Source organism: Calypte anna, unplaced genomic scaffold, assembly GCF_003957555.1.
Source record: "Calypte anna isolate BGI_N300 unplaced genomic scaffold, bCalAnn1_v1.p scaffold_86_arrow_ctg1, whole genome shotgun sequence".
Classification (NCBI taxonomy): Eukaryota; Metazoa; Chordata; class Aves; order Apodiformes; family Trochilidae; genus Calypte; species Calypte anna.
In genome coordinates this window covers 321,505-342,881 of record NW_022045534.1, presented here as the reverse complement: position 1 = coordinate 342,881, position 21,377 = coordinate 321,505, and the positions used below count along the sequence as shown (strand labels likewise).

At 68.0% G+C, this 21,377-nt stretch overlaps 2 protein-coding genes across 7 annotated transcripts; both read left to right on the top strand.

The window, feature by feature from the left end:
* Nucleotides 1-1,351: 1,351 nt before the first annotated feature.
* On the top strand, nt 1,352-10,768 carry DPYSL5 (dihydropyrimidinase like 5). Its single transcript, XM_030468839.1, has 13 exons — nt 1,352-1,411; nt 4,265-4,529; nt 5,183-5,341; nt 6,205-6,384; nt 6,472-6,540; nt 6,627-6,671; nt 6,777-6,852; nt 7,362-7,518; nt 8,091-8,232; nt 8,798-8,940; nt 9,030-9,237; nt 9,896-10,064; nt 10,656-10,768. Exons 2-13 carry the CDS (start codon nt 4,269-4,271, stop codon nt 10,739-10,741), a joined length of 1,695 nt encoding a protein of 564 aa, XP_030324699.1. The 5' UTR covers nt 1,352-1,411; nt 4,265-4,268; the 3' UTR covers nt 10,742-10,768.
* Nucleotides 10,769-13,249: 2,481 nt separating this feature from the next.
* On the top strand, nt 13,250-21,061 carry MAPRE3 (microtubule associated protein RP/EB family member 3). Of its 6 annotated transcripts, none has more exons than XM_030468845.1 (8): nt 14,718-14,849; nt 17,747-17,874; nt 17,957-18,102; nt 18,280-18,481; nt 18,933-19,084; nt 19,167-19,319; nt 20,146-20,219; nt 20,492-21,061. In XM_030468845.1, exons 1-7 carry the CDS (start codon nt 14,836-14,838, stop codon nt 20,212-20,214), a joined length of 864 nt encoding a protein of 287 aa, XP_030324705.1. In that variant the 5' UTR covers nt 14,718-14,835; the 3' UTR covers nt 20,215-20,219; nt 20,492-21,061. The 6 variants fall into 6 exon arrangements, with proteins under 6 accessions (XP_030324706.1, XP_030324708.1, XP_030324705.1 ...); XM_030468844.1 differs by having other exon boundaries at nt 20,489-21,061; XM_030468846.1 differs by lacking the exon at nt 14,718-14,849 and adding an exon at nt 13,250-13,384 and having other exon boundaries at nt 20,146-21,056.
* The last annotated feature ends 316 nt before the right edge of the window (nt 21,062-21,377 follow it).

Sequence of the window (21,377 nt, the reverse complement as noted above, 5' to 3'; positions counted from 1 at the left end):
TCCAGATGTTTGTGGTGTCCCAGACAGTGGAGTCCCAGTCCCAGTCTCAGCAAATCGGGACCCCACGTTTCTACCCCACGAGCTGCGGGTCAGGAAAATGTCCCAGGCAGCCCCTGCCTCAGTTTCCCTTCAGCTGGAGAGCACCAAGTGGGTGCCTCGTCTGGAAGGGGCTCCAGGAAAGCTGGGGAGGGACTTGGGACAAGGGCCTGGAGGGATGGGAGCCTGCGAGGGGGAAGGGTTTGCAGCTGGGAGAGGGGAGATGGAGAGGAGATCTTGGGCAGGGAGGGAGGGAGGGAGAAATGGTTTGGTTGGACTTGGTGATCTCCAAGGTCCTTTCCAGCCATGAGCATTCTGTGATTCTCAGGTGTGGGACATGGGTTAGTGGTGGCCTGGAATAAGGTGATGTCCTGGCTGGGCTGGAGTGGGCTAGGAGAAGGGGGAAGGGTTTGGAGCTGGGAGAGGGGAGCTGGGGATGAGATGTGAGGGAGGAATTGCTTGGGGTGAGGGTGCTGAGCCCCTGGTTGCCCAAGGAAGCTGTGGCTGCCCCATCCCTGGCAGTGTCTCAGCCCAGGTTGGATGGGGCTTGGAGCACCCTGGGCTGGGGGAGGGGGCCCTGACCATGGCAGGGGGGGCACTGGGGGAGCTTTCAGGTCCCCCCGACCCCAGCTGTGACCCTGCTGACCGCTGTGGGTGTTACTGGGCTGTACTGGGAGCACCTAATGGGGATGCCATGGGTGGCCATGGGGGAGCGGTGGGATGGGGGGGCGTCAGCGGGTGCCATGGGAGGGGATAAGAAGAGGGGGTTACCCTGGGACGGCACAGGGTTGACAGGAGGGGCTCTGGGGAGGGGGTGCACATGGGAGGTGTGGGTAGGGGTGGGCGGTGGGAAGGTCCGTGTGGGGCCATGGGGGGTGTCCCGGGAAGGTCCGTGGGGGCCATGGGGGTCTCCGGGCCCCCGCCCGCCTTTGTGCCCGCTCCCGTCGCCATGGCAACGTGCGGGCAGGTGGTGACGCTGGGCGTGGCCTAGAGCTGGCCACGCCCCCTCGTCCGTCAGCCCGTCCGCGCGCAGCCCACCCTGCTGGCGGCGCTCGGCCACGCCCCCCGTGGGAAATCTGGACAGGTATTGGTGAAAGCGAGTCATTCCCCGCCCCTCTCGGGGAATGCGGGACGGCGATTGGCTGAAGCGGCGGTCGGGCCCCGCCCCCCGCGCCGCGCAGGTTGGGGTGAGAGGCGATCGCGGGCGGGGAGCGGAGCGGGCGCAGCCGGAGCGGGAGCGGAGCGGGAGGTACCGGGGCCGGGCGGGGCCGGGCGGGGCCGGGTGGGCTGGACCGACACGGGCTGGGACGTTCCCGCACCGGCGGGACCTGACTTGGTGGCGGCCGCATCGTGACGGGTGGGACAACCGCGACAGGTGCGTGTATCGCGACAGGCAGGGGCGTCGCGACAGGCGAGGAAAGCGGGGCGGTGGGGAGAGCCACGCCTCGCCTTCTCCTCGCACCTCGTGGGTTATAGACTGGGACTGAACCTTTTTGCCTATGGCCCGCCGTCCGCGTCCGGAGGGTCACCTGTCGCGACAGGGTGATGGTGCGGCGACAGCGCGCGGGGCTCTCCTAGCGGGGTGTGGCGGCGGGGTCCGCCCGTCCTCCCCCCTCCCAGCACCACCGGACCCGTCTCTCTCGTCGTCGCCCTATCGCGACCGGGTGCGGAGCAGCAGGTGCACGGAGCGGCTGGCGGGGAGGAGGGGTCCCGCCGGGCCTGGCTCATTGTTCCGCCGGGGCTCCCGGGCGGCCCCGCCCCGACTCGGAGCATCCTTTGTGCTGGGCGGCACCGGGGCTTTGTCTGCGGGGCCGCCACGGGCTGAGGATGCCGGATTCCTTCCGCGACCTCCTCCGCGGCCACCGGCGACCCCCGAGGCCGCCCCTCGCCCCGCCGACCCCGCCCGGCACCCCCGCACCGGGGGCGGGGGCCCGGTATCCCCCCCGCCAGCTCCCTTCTGTGCCCGGTGCCCCCCCGCAGCTCCGGCCGGGATCCCCGGGCGCTGGCAGACCCCCGCAGGGTGCCCCCGGCCTGCCGCACTGCCTCTCCGGCCGGCACACCCGGTCACCGGGACCCCATTGCTGGGGGCTGGGGGGTCCCACCAGGCGCCTGTCACCCTTCGGCGGTGGCACCGCGATGGCTCGGGCGTGGCTGTGCCAAGGTGCCACCGGCTGCTTGACCACTCGCAGCCCCCCAGGGGCTGCCCCAGCACCCGCCACCCGGGGTCGAGGTTCCCCTGGGCAGCTCCGACCCCCTCCCCCCGGGGCGGTGGCTCGGTCACCCCGACCCCTGAGCGGGACCCCGGCCCCGCCGTGTCCCGAGGGGAGGTGGGGAAGGGGCAAGGATGGGGGCACGGGGAGGGGGGCACCGCCAAAGGGGCAGCCCCAGGCTGAGGGGCGATACCCACCCCGCCATGTCCCCTTGCCAGTGAGTGTGCTTTGGGGTCACAGCCCCCCCGACCCCTGACAAAGGAGGGCCCCGGGGGTGGGGGGGTGCTGGGGGTCTCACCGGCACAGACAAAAGCAGGGGGCAGCAGAGGGGCTGTGGGGGGGCCGGGCCCGGACCTCGCTTCTCTGCACAATGCGGCTGTGCCGCAGCCCCCCCACCCTGCACAAAGGCCCCGCAGCTGCCCCGACCCCGACAGGTGCCCCCCCGGCATCCCCCCCTCTGCCACCGGGTCCCTTTGTCCCGACGGGGTCACAGCTGTCCTGGCCGAGCAGCCGGGGGGCGCTGGGGGGGGGTCTCCAGCCCCCCGAGATTGCCACGCTGCTTTGTGTGCCGGGACCCGCCGTGTGCCCCCCCGCCTCCCTCCGAGGGTCTGTGCCAGGGGGGGAGCCGGCTGGGGTGCGGGGTGTCGGGCAGGGGGTCCCCCCCGGTGGCTTGTGCACCCCCCGGTGCTGACATTGCAGTTCTGGGGAGCCTGTGGTCTGGCACAAGCCCCCCACCCCGGTGACACTGCCGGAGGTAGCTGTGCCACCGCAGGGCGAGACCCCCGGGGGGAACAGGGCAGGGTCGGTGGGGGCAGCCCCCTGGGAATGTTGGGGGACAGCTGGGAGGGGGGGGCGGGCAGCCTGGACTGGATATGGGGCCCAGTGTGACAGCTGGTGGCAGAGGGGACAGAACTCTCCCCTCAGGGCTGGGCCAGGGCTCCCTGGGGTGGGTCAGGTGCCACCCTTGTCCCCCCCATCCCGTCCCATCCGTGCTGGGGTCCCTGTGGGTGCGGCCCCCGGCACTGGCTGCCCCCCCCTCGCTGCCGCGCTCCAGATCCATCCATCACCGCCGCACGCTGCCATTTGGGGGGGGGGGGGCCCTTGAGCCCTCCCGCACCCCCACCCCTGCTCCCTGGAGGGTTTGAGGGGGGTGGGTCAGTGGTCCCCACAGCGGCTCCGCTGGTCCTTCACCCCCCAAGGTCTGCCCTGCCCCATGTCCCCACCATCGCTGGCCCGGGCAGGGGTCCCGCTGCCCCCCAGCGCGGTTGTGGGGTGCGGTGGGCACAGCCGATCTATCCCCCCCCTCCCCTCCTCCCGCCAGGCCCCAGCGGCCACCGCGGCTCCCGGGGAAGCCATTTGTCCCCTGCCTGCCCCACGGGCTGCCGCTGGCACCGGCGTCACGGCAGGGACAGCGTGTGACATCCCCGCTCACGGGGGGGCTGTGGGGTCGGGGGGGCTGAGGCCCCGCTGGGCGCTGCCGTGGGCTTTGCCCGTGGTCGTGCTGGCAGTGCCAGGCTGCCCACAACCCTCAGGGATCCCGGGGGGCAGCTTGCCCCGTGGTCAGGGGTCCCTGGGGGTGGCGGGGGGGGGGAGTCTCAGCCCCCGGGAGCGTCAGCACATGCCCAGCCGGTCGATGGGGTCTGACCTTCATCTGCCGAGTCAATTACGGATTGGGGGGGAATGCCCTCTGCTGCCACAGGGGTGGTGCCAGGGCGGTGGCACTTACCAAGCCATCCCCGGTCACCCTGTGGTGCCGCCAGGATGAGGAGGGGTGGGCTGGCAGGGGGTACCACAGCTCCTCTTGGTGGGGTCTCCAGGGCAGGGGGGCTCTGGGATGGCAGCACCCAGGAGCCCCCGGGTGGGCGATGTGTGGGGGTGGGTCCTGTCCCGGGGGGTGGCAGCAGGGCTGACACCTGGGGCGGTGCCTGCACCAGGGGGTGACAGCAGGGCTGACGTTTGGGTGGGGGGTTCCTGAGCTGGGGTCTGGCAGCAGGGCTGACTTCCCCCCCCCCTCCCAGCACCATGCTCGCCACGGCGGCCACCATGCGGATCCTGATCAAGGGGGGGAAGGTGGTGAACGATGACTGCACCCTGGAGGCTGATGTCTACATCGAGAATGGGGTCATCCAGCAAGTGGGGCGCGAGCTGATGATCCCCGGCGGTGCCAAGGTCATCGATGCCACCGCCAAGCTGGTCATCCCTGGTGGCATTGACACCAGCACCCACTTCCACCAGACCTTCATGAACGCCACCTGCGTGGATGATTTCTACCACGGTACCAAGGTATAGCCTGTCTGCCATCCCCCAGCCCCCCTGTCCCCATGTCCCCATCATCCCATCGCGTCCCCCGGCTCTGAGCATCCCGGCACCGCCTGGCTCTGTCACCACGCACAGAGCCACCATTGTGCCAGCACTGCCCGCTCCCCTGGGCGAGGGGCTGGGCTCTGCCACCCCCCCTGCAGCAAAGTAGGGGGTGCCCAAAGGGGGGGTCCCTGCTGGGGCCCCCAGCCCATCCCCACAGCACGCCTTGCTGGCAAAGGAGCTTTGGGGATTAGCCGGGCAGGGTGAGCTGGGGACACCGGCAGCACCCGTCCTGCTGCCCACGCCTGCCCTGGGGGGTAGGGGGGGTTTCTGCCAGCCCTGGGCACCCCTAGCCCACAACAGGGTAGCCCAGACTCTCCCTGGCCCCAAATCTGGCAGTGGGTGCTGGGGGGTGTGGGTGTTGGGTGGCAGCACGATGTGGCTCTCCAGATGTGCCGTGCACCAGATGCGCTGCTGCTGCTTTGGGAGGTGTGGTGAGGGGGGGTCTGTGTTGGAAACAGGGTCCAGTGGGCAACACCAACCCCCTGGGGTGGCTTTGCCAGCCCAGTGGCCCAAGGAGCAGCCCGGTCAAGGTGGGTAGGACACTCACTGCTGGTATCACCTGTCCCCCGCAGGCAGCCCTGGTTGGGGGGACAACGATGGTGATCGGCCACGTCCTGCCCGACAAGGAGACCTCTCTGCTGGACGCCTACGAGAAGTGCCGCAGCCTGGCAGACCCCAAGGTCTGCTGTGACTACGCCCTCCACATGGGGGTCACCTGGTGGGCACCCAAGGTGAGTCCAGACACCCCCGAGATGGCTCCCACCACCCCCAGGCCACCCCCTGGGACAGCTCCAGTGCTGGAGCAGCTGCTGCCAGCGGGGCTAATTCCCAGCCCCACTGATCCCATTAGCTGCTCAGGGGGGTGGGCTGAGCCCCCCGCCCGCCTCTGGAGCTGCCTTGATCCCAGCTCAGCAGGGCAGGGGGTCTCTGGGGGGCAGGGGGTCTCTGGGGGGCAGGGGGTTTCAAGTGCAGCAGGGGGTTCCCCTGGAGCAGGGGCTCTCTATGGGGCAGGGGATACCCATGAGGCATGGGGTCCCAGTGGGGCAGGTGGTCCTCATGGAGCAGGGGGTCTCTATGGGTCAGGACATCGCCATGGGGCAGAGGTTCCCACTGGGGCATGGGTCCCCTATAGACCAGGGGCTCTCTGTGGAGCAAGCAGGGGTTTCCTAGTGAGGTAGGGGGTCTCAGTGGGGCAGGAGGTCCCCACTGGGGCAAGGGGTCCTGGTGATGGTCAGCCCATCACCAGTGGGGAAGGTGCCACTCCACGGAGGGGACCGGGGAGCTCAGCAGTGGTGGCCTCAGCCTGGGGGGGGGACTCTCTGCTTCAGCATGACCCCCATGGGTGCCGTACCCCTCAGTGCCCGGACCCCGCCCTATGGGGGCTGACCCCAGACCCCCCTCCCCATGAGTGCTCTGTACTGCCTGCCCCACCTGGATGGGGTGTGGGTGACACCCCCAGCCCTGGTACCCCAGGAATCCAAACCAGGGCAAGCAACCCCCTCCCCAGGCTCTCCCCTCCTTACGTCACCCCACGGCAGGGCCACAAACCCCCTGTCCCATTGTGTGGGGTCCCACTGTGTGTCCCCTGACACAGGTGAAGGCGGAGATGGAGACGCTGGTGCGGGAGAAGGGGGTGAACTCCTTCCAGATGTTCATGACCTACAAGGACCTCTACATGCTGCGGGACAGCGAGCTCTACCAGGTCCTGCGGGCCTGCAGGGACATCGGGGCCATCGCCCGGGTCCACGCCGAGAACGGGGAGCTGGTGGCTGAGGTGAGCACCGGGATGGGGCAGGGACACGTGCCACCCCCTCCCAGTGTCACCTCCCAAAACCCTCACTCCTAAAATTCCACACCTAAGGGAGCCAAGGAAGCGTTGGACCTGGGCATCACCGGCCCGGAGGGCATCGAGATCAGCCGGCCCGAGGAGGTGGGTGACAATTTGGTGTCCCCAAATCACAAGTGGGACCCAAGGTGTGTGTGTGGGATGTCTCACCCATGGCTTTGTCCCCACAGCTGGAAGCTGAAGCCACCCACCGTGTCATCACCATCGCCAACAGGGTGAGTTGTGACAGAGCTGAAAAACATTAAAGGTGGGCACCCCGGGCACCCCACGTGTCCCAGGTGCCCCTAGGGGTTGTGGCATTGACCCCCCCATCTCCACAGACCCATTGCCCCGTTTACCTGGTGAATGTCTCCAGCATGTCCGCCGGGGATGTCATTGCTGCTGCCAAGATGCAGGGTGAGGGGCTCGGGGGGGGCACCCCGGGAATGGGGACACCCCCCCTGCAGGGGAGTCGGGGGTGCCAGACGGGTGGGGGGACACAGAGGTGGGGATGTGGGGGGACACAGACACGTGCTGGGACTCGGGGCACATGGGGATGTGGGCACAGAGTGATGGGGACACTCGTGGGCAGTGGGGACATGCAGGGACATGGACACACAGAGGGACACGGGGTACACGCAGGGACATGTGGGGTAATGGGGACATGGATGGACCCGGGACACAGGCAGGGTGTCTGTGGGCAGTGGGAAGGTCACGGGCAGTGTAGGGCCATGTTGTGTGCAGAGCCACCGACACATGTAGCATGGGGACACGTGTGGGACCATGGACACACGTGGCACAGGGACACGCAGGACTGTAGACACGCGTGACACGGGGACACATGGGGCCGCTCGGAGAGGCGGGGGCCACATCCCCCACGACAGCCCTGTCCGTGCCCCCGCCCCACGCCTGTGCCCCCCCCCCAGGGAAGGTGGTCTACGCCGAGACCACCACGGCTCACGCCACGCTGACCGGGCTGCACTACTACCACCAGGACTGGTTCCACGCTGCCGCCTTCGTCACCGTGCCCCCCCTGCGCCTCGACACCAACACCTCTGCCTACCTCATGAGCCTGCTGGCCAAGTGAGGGACCCCCGACACCCCCTCCCCAGCTTGCAGTGCTGCCGGCGTGGCCAGGGGTCACCAGCACCCCATGGCTCCCCGGGCACCCCACTGCCTGGGTCCCCCATTCGCCAGGCCCCCCACTGCCCAGGACCCCGTGTGTCGATGCTGAGCACCCCAAGCACCTCAGTCTCCCAAGTCCTGAGCTCCACCAGCACCCCACTGCATGGGTGACCCATTCTACAGGCACCCCTCTGCCTGGGTACCCCACGGTGTGGGTGCCGAGCACCCCGAGCACCCCATTGCTTGGGTACCCCACTCCCCAGGCACCCCAGTTCTTAGGCACTGAGGTCCCCAGGCACCCTACTCCATGGGTACCCCAATCCCTGCCTCCTCTGCCTTCCTGGCCACCCCACTCCCCAGGCCCCCCAGGCCCCGGGTGCTGAGCTCCCCCGGCACTCTGCTGCATGGGTCCCCCATTCCCTGAGTACCCCATTATCTGGGCTCTCAGCTCCATGAGCATCCCATGGCTGGGGTCCCCACTTCCCCCGTGCCGTGGGGCCATGTCCAAGGCTGTGTCCCCCCTTCCACAGTGACACTCTGACCGCGGTGGCCTCGGACCACCGTCCCTTCAGCACCAAGCAGAAGGCCATGGGCCGGGAGGACTTCACCAAGATCCCCCACGGTGTCAGTGGGGTGCAGGACCGCATGAGCGTCATCTGGGAGCGTGGCGTGGTACGGGGGGTCCCTGGCTTGGGGGTGGGTGGGGATGGTCCCACCCAGGAGCTGCGTACAGCATTTTCCTGACCTGCAGCTGGTGGGGTAGAAACATGGGGTCCTGACTTGCTGGAGGTCTGCACCCCCACACTCAGGACTGGGACCCCACTGTCAGTGGGACCCTACAAACAGCTGAACCCCACCCCTTGGGACCCCATCACCTGCTGGGACCCCTCTGCCCACCAGGACCCCACAATCACCTGGACAGCCCCACCTCTATACTGGGACCCCATTGGGACCCACTGACACCCTGGCTAGGACCCCAGCACCCACCCACCAGCACCCCACCATTGCCAGGACACCCCCACCCCTAGTGAGATACCCCCACCCCTTGGGCCCCCATCATCACTGGGACCCCACCACCTGCTGGAACACCACTGGGACCACCAGGTCCCCCCCATCACCTGGACCCCCACCACCCATGGGGACCCACTGGTCTCCCGCGGGGCAGGGTTTGGTGTGGGTGGGGTGCTGGGGTTTTGGGCAGGATGGGGCCCATCCTCACCCCCCGGTGTGGGGGCAGGTGGGGGGGAAGATGGACGAGAACCGCTTCGTGGCCGTCACCAGCTCCAACGCCGCCAAGCTCCACAACCTCTACCCCCGCAAGGGCCGCATCGTCCCCGGCGCTGACGCCGACGTCGTCGTCTGGGACCCCGAGGCCACCAAGTAGGTGCAGCCCCGCTGGTGGGTGTCAGGTGGGGTCCTCATGTCCCCAAGCACCCGTTCACCGCTCCCCCATCGTTGTCCCCTCCAAGGACCATCTCAGCCAGCACCCAGGTGCAGGGTGGGGACATCAACCTGTACGAGAACATGCGGTGCCACGGGGTGCCCCTGGTCACCATCAGCCGCGGGAGGGTGGTCTACGAGAACGGGGTCTTCATGTGCGCCGAGGGGACGGGGCAGTTCTGTCCCCTCCGCTCCTTCCCTGACACCGTCTACAAGAAGCTGGTGCAGCGGGAGAAGGTGAGGGGGGAGCTGGAGAGGGGCTGTGGGGGTGATGGCAATGGGGAGCATGGCACAGGGGCAGTGGGGTCCCCGTGGGGGGGACACATGGAGCAGGACCCCCCAGCCCTCGCAGAGAGGGTTTGGTGATCGGTGGTCTCACTGCAGTGGACTCAGGACCTGTCCTCAGCTCTGTCCTATGCTGTGCCCCTCCCTTGGGGTCCCTCTCAGTGCACCCATGAGGGGACCCCTCCTGCTGACCCATGCGGGCCTACAGCACCCTCCGTGGGGGCTGAGGGTTAATGCTCGGTGCTGGGGGCGGGCATGGGGCATGGACCCCCCCTGAGCACCCTCTGCCTGCACTCGATGCTGGGGGAGTCGCTGGGCACTGATGGGGTGGGGGGCTGCACTGCCAGGTCACCCACCCCCCCTGGGCCCTTCTCCTGCCCCGGCAGCAGCCCCCCCACACCACAGCCCCCTCTCCAACCATAACTCCCCCACACCCAGACCCCTCCCCATGCTGCAGGACCCCTCCCCACACCGCAACCCCTCCGGCCCCTTCCTCACCCCCTTCCCTCTGTAAGGCAGTGGCCCCAGGGGTTGCCCGGTGCTCCCCAGCCCCCCGCAGCCCCCAACTCTCTCTTTCTCTGCTTCCCCCCCCCCTCCTCCCCCCTGGCAGCGCTGGAAGCTGCGGGGGGTGGATCGCAGCCCCTACCTGGGGGACGTGGCCGCCGTGGTGCACACCGGCAAAAAAGAGACGGGGACCCCCCTGGCTGATACCCCCTCCCGGCCAGCCACACGCCACGGGGGCATGAGGGACCTCCACGAGTCCAGCTTCAGCCTCTCCGGTAAGAGCGGGGGTCCCACAGCCCCCGCCCCCCTCCCCGGGTGTTGCCAGCAGTGCCTGGCTGCTCGCCACCCAAAAGTGTCCCCACTGCCCCCCCAAATTGTCCCCACTGCCCCCCCCAAAGTGTCCCCACTGCCCCCCCGAAGTGTCCCCACTGCCAACCCAAAGTGTCCCCATGACCCCTTCCCACGACCCCAGCCCTGCCCACCCCTCCATGCACCGGGGGTCCTGCCGGGGAGCTCCGTGCCAGGGGGATCACTGCTGGGGGGGTCTGTGCCAGCGGGTCCAGGCAGAGTGGTCTGTGCTGGGGGGCCATATCGGGGGTGTTGGTGTGGCTGTCACCCTGACCACAGCCCTGACACCTGTCCCCTCACCCTCTGTCTCTTGTGTCCCCATGATCCCCCCATGCCCCTGTCCCCCTGTCCCCCTGTCCCCCTGCCCTCCGTGTCCCTCCCCCCCCCCGTGTGTCCCCCCTTCTATCCCCCTGTTCCCCTGTCCCCTCATCCCTCTTTCCATTTGTGTCCTCACCCCCTCGTCCCCCTGTCTCCCCCGTGTCCCCCCGTGTCCCCCCGTGTCCCCGCTGTCCCCGCAGGCTCTCAGATCGATGACCACGTCCCGAAGCGAGCGTCAGCCCGGATCCTGGCTCCCCCCGGGGGTCGGTCGAGTGGCATTTGGTAGCGCCGGGGTCCTGTCCCCCGACTGAGGACCAGGCGCCGGCTCCGCGCCGTCTGTGCCCCCCCCCCGGGGACCCCCCGAAGCCCCCGGCCCGCCCGCGGGGCCGCAGCGGCCGCCGGGAGTCGTGCGTGGGGGTCGGGGGGGCTGCGGCCGGCGGGGGGGCCAAGGGGGGTCGGGGGGGGGACGCGGCCCCCTCGTCCCGTTTCTGTTTGCACGTTGGGTCCGTGGAGTGTTGAGTTGTTTGTGGTCCCGTGGGAATGCTCGAGTGGTTCGTGTCACTAGTGAGGGGAGAGCAGGGACCCCCCAGACCCCCGCCACCCCTGCCCTCACCCCCCCGCACCCCCAGCCTGGCCTCAGGCTACCCCCCACCCTTGACATCCCCCCGGCCCCCCCTGCAGCCTCACGGCACCCACACGCCTGCATGAGCACGGTACCGGCAGCTGCACACGTGTGTACACGTGCACATGTGTGCATCCATCCATGGATGGTGCTGGCAGCTGCACACACGTGTACATGCATGTGCATCCCTCCATGAGTTGTGCCAGCAGCTTCACACGAGTGTGCACACACTGCACAGTGCCAGCAGCTGCACATACATGTACATACGTGTGCATCTATTCATGAATGGTGCTGGCAGCTGCACATACATGTACATACGTGTGCATCCATCCATGGATGGTGTTGGCAATGCCCACGTGTGTACACGCGTGTGCGTCTCTCCGTGTACCGTGCTGGCAGCTGCACACAGATGTAGGCAGGTGTGCAACCACCCGTGGATGGTGTTGGCAGCTGCACATGCATGTACACACGTGTGTCCCTCCATGCACAGTGCCAGCAGGCTTGTCACTGCCACATGTGTGCACACTTGTCACACCGTGCACGGCGGCCTCATGAGATGTCCATAGCACACGTGTGTGTCCCTTCATGCATGGTGCTGGCAGGATGGCCGCTGCCACATGTGTGCACACGCATGTCACACCGTGTGGCCTCAGTGACACGTTACTGCTCGCACATGTGTGCCCCTCTGTGCACGGTGCCAGCAGGCCCCTCACTGGCACATGTGCACGCTTACACACGTCACACCACACAGCCTCAGCAACATGTCCATAGCACGCGTGTGCACACGTGTGTGTCCCTCCACGCACGGTGTTGGCAGGGTGGCAGCATGTGTGCACACGTGTCACACCCTGCACGGCCTCAGTCAGGTGTTTGTTGCACACGCATGTGCACACAGAAGCTCCTTGGCACGTGTGTGCACACTTGTCCCCATCCCTCTGTGCACATGGTGCCGGGAGCCCCCTCAGCCCTCCCCGTGCCCCTGAGGCAGTGGGTGGGGGCCTGGGTGCATGTGCCCCCCAGGACAGGGTCCTTGCTCCCCCACTGGTGCTTCCTGGTGGGACCCCCACCAAGCCCCCCAGCCCCCCTGTCCTGTCCTTTGTGAGGGTCCCCTGGGTGATCCCGGGGGGGGCACAGCCTGGTGTGGGGGCCCTGCCCATCATGGGGGTCCTGCCCCGTTGAGGGGTCCAGTGTGGGGGTCCCTCGCGGTGTTAGGGTCCTGCCCAGTGTGGGGGTCCTGCTCAGTGGGGGTTCTGCCCGTTGCGGGGGTCCTGCGGGTGGTGGGGGTCGGTGGTGGGGGTCCTGCCCCCCGGGTAGTTGCGTGTTGCCCGTTAGCACCTGCCGTACGTTTCTGTTTGCTCATTAAAGACCGTTCACAGCGCGGCCTCTGCGTGGGGGGCCCGGGAGGGGGGCACAGGGGGGATCGGTACCATCTCCACTCAGCCCGGCACACACGGTGCGGGAACACACGCGTGCGAGCACATGCGTGTGCGGGTACAGACGTGGGACGTGGGATGGGCCAGCGGGATGGCACCGGGGGACAACGAGGGCCAAGAGGCCACCGAGAGCATCCACAGCCCTGAGGTGGGGACACAGAGGGCATGGGGACACACGGGGGGTGTGGGGACACATGGGGACGTGCGAGGTGTAGGGACACAGATTGTGGGTACAGGGAGTGTGAGCACAGGGGTACACGTGGGGTGTGGGGATACAGGGACATACAGGGTGTGAGGACACAGAGTGTGGGGACATGGGCTGTAGGGACACGGGGACACACGAGGTGCAGGGATGGGGACACGGGGGGTGTGGGGACACACGGGGCCGCTCGGTTGCACACACACACACAGGGGTGCAGGGGGGGGGTGGGCGTACAGGGGTGTGCCGAGGGGTCCCGGGGGCTGTGGTTCCCAATGTCCCGGGGGGCTCTAGGGGTCCGAGGGGCTGTGGGTGGCCCCGGGGGGGCTCTGGGGGTCCCAGGACGCTCTGGACCTACAGACGTCCCCGGGGGTCCCACTCTTATGGAGGCCACCGCCAGGGGGCGCTGTGGGGAGCAGTTGCCGGGGTGACGGGAAGGGGCGTGGCCCGCGCCCCGTTGCCATGGCGGCAGGGGGTGTGTCCAGTCGGTTGCTATGGCAGCGGGGGGGCGGGGCTGGGTCCCGCCCGCAGCGCGGGGAAGGCGGTGGCGGCGCATGCGCGGGGCGGCCCCAGCGGTCCCGGCCCGGTCCCGGTCCTGGTCCCGGTCCCGCTCGTAGTCCCGGGGCGGTGCGGAGCGAGCGGAGCGGCGGCCGCGGCGGCCGCGGCCCGAGCGCGGTGAGTCCCGGGGCGGCGGGGCGGGGAGGGACCGCGCCGGGCCGCCGCCAATGTCCGCATCCCGGTACCGACCCCCGGGAGCGGGCGGGGGGACCCCAGGGCTGGAGCCGGAGGGGGCGGCCGGGGGAGGATGGAGCGGCAGGGGCCCGCCGTGCCGGTGGCAGCGGGGTCCGCCTTGAGTCAGCGGGGCCGCCCCTGCTGCGTCGGCGGCAGGGCCGCGGCCCCGGTACGGCCCGGTACGGCCCGGTACGGCACGCCGGGAGCTGTAGTCCCGACAGCGGCGGGGCCTCCCGGCATCACGCAGCGCCGGTTACCGGCCATCAGTGGTGGTTATTGGCTGTCACCGCCACATACCGGGTATCGGCACTGGTTCGCGGCCATCACCGGGTACCGAGCATCACCGGGGGGCTCCCCCGGGCTCATCGGGCCTGCCAGGCCCCGGTCACCGCCGCTGCGGGGTCGGCAGCGCTCAGCCGGTGCTGGCAGCCCCCGGAAGCAGGTCCCGGTCTGGGGGAGGCTCCCGGGATGGCGACGGAGCTGAGACCGGCCGAACCGGGACACGCTCCTGTCCCTCGTCCCCGTGGCATCGTGGCCGTGGCGGTGACACGGTGGCAGTGGCGGTGACATGGTGGCGGCGGCTCTGTCCCGTTGTCAGGGGTTGTGTCACAGACATGGTGGCTCCGGCTCGGTGTCACTCCGTGGCCGGGCAGGTGACAGCGCCGGTGTCAAGCGATGCTGGGGGTGCCAGACTGGGGGGCAACGGTGCCGTTCCCGGTGGTCCCCTCGCTGTCACCGAGGGACGTCCGGCCCCGTGGCGTGACCGGGGCACGTGTGGCCTGTCCTCGGGGGGCTCGGGGCTGGGGGTCCCTCGGTATTCCGGGACGAGGGGGGTGCCAGTGCCGGTGGCACCGTCCTCCCCGCATGCTCCCACCGGAGCCGTTCCCGGTTATTTGGGTTACCTGGAGCTGGGTCACCCCCTGTCCCGCCAGCCCGGCCGTGCCGGCACCGCCGCTGGGTGCCAGCAGCTCCGGTTGGGACGGGTGACACCGGGCTCCGGCGGGGCACGGCGCAGGGGTGCTCTCCTTGGCGTTGGGGACATGGCTCTGGGGGGACGCTTGATGGGGACAGTGGAGCATGGCCACCCCTGCCACCCCCCGGGGCCCCTGCCCGGTACCGGCGGTGCGGGCTGAGCCGGGCATCCCCGCGGTGGCTCCGCGCCCCCGCCAGCCTCGTCTGCCACCCCCTTGGCGTAGTTGTCACTTGAGAAGCCACCGGGACGGCTCCCAAAATAGCAGCCCCCAGTGGCAGCAGCCCAGCTCGCCCCGGTGGTGCTGCCGGGCCAACTGGGCCCTGGGCGGGTACCGCAGCCTTGGCACGGCCGTCCCGGTGACGGGGACACGGGGCTAAGCCGCCGTTTGTTCCCTGCCGGGCCCGGGATCAGCAGCCGGACAATGAAAATGCAGCGGTAAGCGTCCCCGTGTCCCCCGTGTCCCCGTGTCCCTGTCACCACGGCACCGGGGGGCACGGGGGGGGGCAGCGAGGGACCCCCGGCGTGCCCCAGCTCTGCCCCCCCCTCCCCCGGGAGTCGGGGCTGACTGCTGAGTTTTAATCATTGCTTTTTTTTGATGTTGTGATGATGATGATGATGATGATGATGGTGGTGGTTTTTGGCGCCCGTCACCCGGCGTCGGGGCTGGGCTCCCTGTCATTGTGCCGGGGCGTGCTCGGTGCCGCGGGGCAGAGCTTTGAACCCGGCGTGGTGCTGGGGAGCGTGGGGTGGGGTGGCCCGGTCACCCTCTCCAGCAGGGTCAGGGTGCAGCCCGTGACACCCCGGGGTGCGGGGACACCCGGAACCGTTCCCCATCCCCCTGGCTGCTGGCAGAGGGGCTGCACCCGGGCCTGGGGTACCCACACCGGGGTTCTGGGGGGGCCACGCTGGGTCCAGACCCGTGTGTGCCCCACACACACACCCCGGCGGTCGCGGGGCAAGCCCCGTCCCACTCTGCGTGTACCGGCTGATGCAGCAACACGGGGCAAGGATAGCGATTGGGGAGGGGGGGACGCACACATCAGGTGTCAGGCAGCCCCCCCGCCCCCCGGGAGACACCTCCCATCTTGCTGCCCGCCCCGGTGTCACGGCAGCGTTCCCGGTGTCACCGCCGCAGTGCGCGTGGCCCTGGCTCTGCACCACGCGTGACTCAGCTGAGTGCTGCCCGAGAAGGGGGGGCACCCGAACCCCCCACCGTCGGACCACCCCGATACCCCCCGCCCCCCGGCATGAGGCGGTCGGCGGCTCCGGTGGCCGCGGTGGTGGCCGCCGGTGGTGGCCGCGGTGGTGGCTGCGGTGGTGGCCTCATTTCCAGCTGCTTCCCCGGCTAAAAATACCAACAGCCCCCCCGCCGGTGACACAGCGCTGTGCCGGGCGGGGGGACACCGGGGGTCCCGGCCCCGAGGTGGGGGGGGCAAGATGCTGGTTCCGGTTCCACCGCTGTGGCTGTGTCACTGGACGGTGCTGAGTCACGGTGGTGCCGGGGGGGCTGCGACACCCCATGCCCCCCCCCTGCACCCAGAGCCCCTGTCTGTGTGTGATAGGGGCGTCCGAACCCCCCCAGCACCAGGACATGGGCACTGCCCCCCCCACCAGACCCCCTCAGGTTCCCCCCCGGCCCCACAAATGCAGCAGCAGGACAGCATGGCTGGGAGGGGGCAAAGGGGGGGGCTGAAGGGAGGAGAAGGAGGTGCCCCCCCAGCCCCCGCCTGGCAGCTGGCCCTGAGCCCCCCGGAGTGAGGAAGTGGATTAATAGCACTGCTTGGGGCAGGGGGGGCTGCAGGGGGGGCTGTGGACCCCCATTCCCAGGGTGGGGGCAGCGGGGTGGGACCCTCTCAAAGTCACTTTTCCAAAGAGGGGGACGGTGTCTCCGTGTGTCCCCCCCAGCTCTGTGGCACAGAGGGGTGTAAGGATGGGGTCTGTGTCCTGTGGTGCCCACCAGAGCCCCCCGCTGCCACGGCCCCCCCCCACCAGACTCCCCCCCAAAGCCCCCCTCCAACACCAGACACCCCCTGCTCCCCCCCATGCTGCTGGCAGATGTTGCCCCTCTAAGCCTCTCTCTCCCGGACCCCCACCCACCCCCCCGCAGGATTAAGCCACCAGTGGGGGCTGTCCGGGGGGGGCATAAGCTGCTTACGGGCCCGGGGGCACATCAGCACAGCGCCTATGCCCCCCCACCCCACCCAGGACCCCCCACCCGTGACCACAGCCATGTCCCACCCCCAGGGGCAGGGGTCTGCCCAGTTTAGGGGACTCTGTGGGGCTGCCAGGGACCCCCTGTGGTGCTGGGAATGAAGGGGGGGTACAGGATTGAGGGGGTGGAGCAGCATTGCTGGGGGGGCATAGCAGTGGGGGGGAGCAGTGGTGATGGGGGAGGCACAGGAGTGATGTGGGGGCACAATGTTGGTGTGGGGGGGCACAGTGTTGGTGTGGGGGGGCACAGTGTTGATGTTAGGGGGGGCACAGTGTTGATGTTAGGGGGAGCACAGTGTTGGTGTTGGGGGGCACAGTGTTGGTGTTGGGGGGCACAGTGTTGATGTTAGGGGGGGCACAGTGTTGGTGTGGGGGGCACAGTGTTGGTGTTGGGGGGCACAGTGTTGATGTTAGGGGGGGCACAGTGTTGATGTTAGGGGGAGCACAGTGTTGGTGTTGGGGGGCACAGTGTTGGTGTTGGGGGGCACAGTGTTGGTGTTGGGGGGCACAGTGTCGGTGGGGGGGGGCACAGTGTTGGTGTTGGGGGGCACAGGATTGATGTTAGGGGGGGCACAGTGTTGGTGTTGGGGGGCACAGTGTTGGTGTTGGGGGGCACAGTGTTGATGTTAGGGGGAGCACAGTGTTGATGTTGGGGGGCACAGTGTTGGTGTTGGGGGCACAGGATTGATGTTGGGGGGGGCACAGTGTTGATGTTGGGGGCACAGTGTTGGTGTTGGGGGGCACAGTGTTGATGTTGGGGGCACAGTGTTGGTGTTGGGGGGCACAGGATTGATGTTAGGGGGGGGCACAGTGTTGATGTTAGGGGGAGCACAGTGTTGATGTTAGGGGGGGCACAGTGTTGGTGTTGGGGGGCACAGGATTGATGTTGGGGGGGCACAGTGTTGATGTTGGGGGCACAGTGTTGGTGTTGGGGGGCACAGCGTTGGTGTTGGGGGGCACAGTGTTGATGGGGGGCACAGCGTTGGTGGGGGGGGGGCACCAGAGGAGTACAGTTTTGATGGGAGGACATAATGTTGATGCGGGGGGCACAGCATTGCTGGGGGGGGCACATCCCTCGTGGGGGGGCCCAGGGTGACCCCCCATCCCTCCCCTCCCCTCAGCTGGGGCATGGCCGTCAACGTGTACTCCACGTCGGTGACCAGCGAGAACCTGAGCCGCCACGACATGCTGGCCTGGGTCAACGACTCCCTCCAGCTCAACTACACCAAGATCGAGCAGCTCTGCTCCGGTGGGTGCCCCACGGGTGGGGGGCATGGGCCGGGGGGCTCCCCCCGCCCCCCCTGACCTCCCCCCGGGTGGCTGTGGCACAGGGGCTGCCTATTGCCAGTTCATGGACATGCTGTTCCCCGGCTGCGTCCACCTGCGGAAGGTGAAGTTCCAGGCCAAGCTGGAGCACGAGTACATCCACAACTTCAAGGTGCTGCAGGCTGCCTTCAAGAAGATGGGGGTGGACAAGGTAGGGCTGCGGGGGTGGTCTTGGGGTGTCCCTTGAGGTGTGGATGGCGTGCCCGTAGGGGTTCCATTGAGGTCTCAATGGAGTTGTCCGTGTGGGTGTTCACTGGGGTGTCCATGGGGGTGTCTGTTGTGGTGTCAATGGAAGTGACATCCCCCCCCCCGCCACGTTCCCCCCCAGATCATTGCGGTGGAGAGGTTGGTGAAGGGTAAATTCCAGGACAACTTCGAGTTCATCCAGTGGTTCAAGAAGTTCTTCGATGCCAACTACGACGGGAAGGAGTACAACCCGCTGCTGGCGCGGCAGGGCCAGGACGCCGCGCCCCCCCCAAACCCAGGTGATCACATCTTCAACAAACCCAAGAAACCCATTGGCACTGCAGGTAATGTCGGGGTCCCCCGGCCAGCGCTGACCCCCCCCTACCCTCCTGCACCCCACAGCCGTGTGTGTCTGTGCCTGTGTGTGTCCCACCACCGCCCCCCGCCCCTGCCTGCACCCTGCTGCCTGCCTGCCTGCCGCGGGGGGGGCTGCAGGGGGTGGACCCGCAGGGCTTGGTTTGTCCCCACACCCCCTCCCTGTGGCTACTGCCCCCCTGGGCGTGGGTGCTGTGTGCTGGACCCCCGTGGCAAACCCCAGACAAGCCACGACCTCCCCCACCAATGGGCTCTGAGGGGGAGATCTGCCTGGGGAAACTGAGGCAGGGGGGGAGCGGCTCTGCCCCCAGAGCTCTGTCTCCCTGTCCTGCCCACTGCCACCCCACACAACGCTGGGGGGGGTCCCTGCCCACTCCCCCTGGCCTGGCATTGACCCGTTGGTCCCCCTCTGGTGTCAAGTTCCCCAGAGGACCTCCCCCACGGGCCCCAAGAACACGCCGAACCCCGCTCGCCTCAGCAACGTCCCCAGCAGCATCCTCCGGAAAAACTCCCCCGCAGCGCGGAACGGGGGCACCGAGGCCGATGCACAGATCCTGGAGCTCAACCAGCAGGTAGGCAGGACCCCTGCCTATCCCTCTACTGCCCCTCAGGTGGGACCCTGCTCCCCGGGTGACAGCTCTGGTGTGCCCACAGCTGATGGACCTGAAGCTGACGGTGGATGGGCTGGAGAAGGAGCGGGATTTCTACTTCAGCAAACTGCGGGACATCGAGCTGATCTGCCAGGAGCACGAGAACGAGAACAGCCCCATCATCACTGGCATCATCAGCGTCCTCTACGCCACAGAGGTGAGGGCTGCCACCCCCAGACCCTCACCTCCTCCCCAGCCTTCCCCGGGATGGGAACCCCTTCCCTGCAGCAGCTCCTCTGGCTCCAGTCTCCATCCAGGCTGAGAGAGTTGGGGGTGTTGAGGCTGGAGAAGAGAAGGCTGCAATGGGGAGACCTTAGAGCACCTTCCAGTGCCTGAAGGGGCTCCAGGAAAGCTGGGGAGGGACTTGGGACAAGGGCCTGGAGGGATGGGAGCCTGCGAGGGGGAAGGGTTTGGAGCTGGGAGAGGGGAGATGGAGAGGAGATCTTGGGCAGGGAGGGAGGGAGGGAGAAATGGTTTGGTTGGACTTGGTGATCTCCAAGGTCCTTTCCAGCCATGAGCATTCTGTGATTCTCAGGTGTGGGACATGGGTTAGTGGTGGCCTGGAATAAGGTGATGTCCTGGCTGGGCTGGAGTGGGCTAGGAGAAGGGGGAAGGGTTTGGAGCTGGGAGAGGGGAGATGGGGATGAGATGTGAGGGAGGAATTGCTTGGGGTGAGGGTGCTGAGCCCCTGGTTGCCCAGGTTGCCCAAGGAAGCTGTGGCTGCCCCATCCCTGGCAGTGTCTCAGCCCAGGTTGGATGGGGCTTGGAGCACCCTGGGCTGGGGGAGGGGTCCCTGACCATGGCAGGGGGGGCACTGGGGGAGCTTTGAGGTCCCTTCCCACCCAAACTGGTCTGGGCTCTGGGATTCATTCCATTTGACGTTTGCCCATTCCCTTGCATCAGGGTGGTGGGGACAAGGTGGGACCAGCTGGGAGCCCACCCTGGGCCTGACGGGTGTTTGTATCTCCCCCTCCCCACACCAGGAGGGCTTCGCCCCACCAGAGGATGACGAGCTGGAGGAGCAGCAGCCAGAGGACCAGGACGAGTACTAGCCCCGGCACGCTCCCTCGCCCCGCGCCGTTCCCCACCATAGACATTGGAGGTCCCAGCCCGTGGCCTCGCTCACCCCGCACCGTCACACGCCATCCTGGTCCCCAGCAGCTCCGCTGGGAAGCCACTGGCTCCATGAATAAATAAGATGTCATCATCCAGCCAGGAGCAGGGCTGTACCGAGGCCAGGGGGGGCTGGGGGGTGGTGGGAAACGTGGCTCTGGCCCTGACCCACATTCACCCCATATTTATTTTCCATTCTCCTCTCTCCCCCAGCAGCTGCCCCGGTGTGACACATCCCTCACCCCACACCTCGCTGCCTGAGAGCCAGAGGGAAAGAGCAAGTCCTGGGGGTGGTTTGTTTTTTGGGGTTTTTTTTTTTGGGGGAAGCATCCTGCCTGCGCTGCCTGCACCCTGCCGGCCCGGGGAGGGGGGCTGGGGCCTTGGGACCACCGCACAGGGTTGGCCGTGGCTTGGACCTGGGAGGGGAGGACGTTTTGTTTCAGGTTCCTGGAAAAATGGAAAAGAAACCTCAGACATGCAGCGTGGGGGGACCTGCCCACCCCAGGCCAGGATGGGCGGTCCGGGGGGGTGGGGGAACCTGTCCCGTCTGCGGTGGGGGGGCGGTGCTGCCCCTCTCCCCGCTGCCGTGTCCCCTCCTCTCGCCCACCGAGGACCCCCGGGCCAGGCAGGCGCTGTGGGGAGGGGGTTGCCGTGAGGGTCCTGCAGCACCCCCCCCGGCCGCCGCCCACCCCCCCCGTTGCATCGCTTGTCTGGTCCGTCACTGCGGTCGCGCAGCCTGCATCTGTGTTCCGTTTTATTTAAAATAAACTCGTGTGGTAAATCCTTCTCCTGACCGCTCCCTCAGCGGGCAGGGGTCGGGGGAAGGGGGGGGAGGCTGTGCCGGGGTAGGGCCGGGCAGAGGGCAGTGAAGTATAGCAAGGTGCTGAACCCAGCGCTGCCCTCCATGGGGTTGGTGCTGCTGGGGGGTCTTGGGCCAGGGCCCTACATGCTGCAGGACCCCCACCCAGTCTGGAGGAAGGGGGGGGGGTGAGGTGAAGCGGCAGGGTGATTTTTTTTTTGGTTTAAGAATTTATTGTGCGTTTTGTTATTGGGGCTGAGGGAGAAACAATGAGATTCCCCGTCCCGCTCCTGCGGGCAGCGC

Excerpts from the sequence above, each read along its gene's own strand:
- DPYSL5 (XM_030468839.1), top strand. The coding sequence starts at position 4,269 with ATGCTCGCCACGGCGGCCACCATGCGGATCCTGATCAAGGGGGGGAAG. Across the intron at positions 6,672-6,776 it reads TCATCACCATCGCCAACAGG|ACCCATTGCCCCGTTTACCT; the intron begins GTGAGTTGTGAC and ends CCATCTCCACAG. Across the intron at positions 9,238-9,895 it reads AGCTGGTGCAGCGGGAGAAG|CGCTGGAAGCTGCGGGGGGT; the intron begins GTGAGGGGGGAG and ends CCCCCCTGGCAG.
- MAPRE3 (XM_030468845.1), top strand. Across the intron at positions 18,482-18,932 it reads GAAACCCATTGGCACTGCAG|TTCCCCAGAGGACCTCCCCC; the intron begins GTAATGTCGGGG and ends TCTGGTGTCAAG. Across the intron at positions 19,320-20,145 it reads GCGTCCTCTACGCCACAGAG|GAGGGCTTCGCCCCACCAGA; the intron begins GTGAGGGCTGCC and ends TCCCCACACCAG.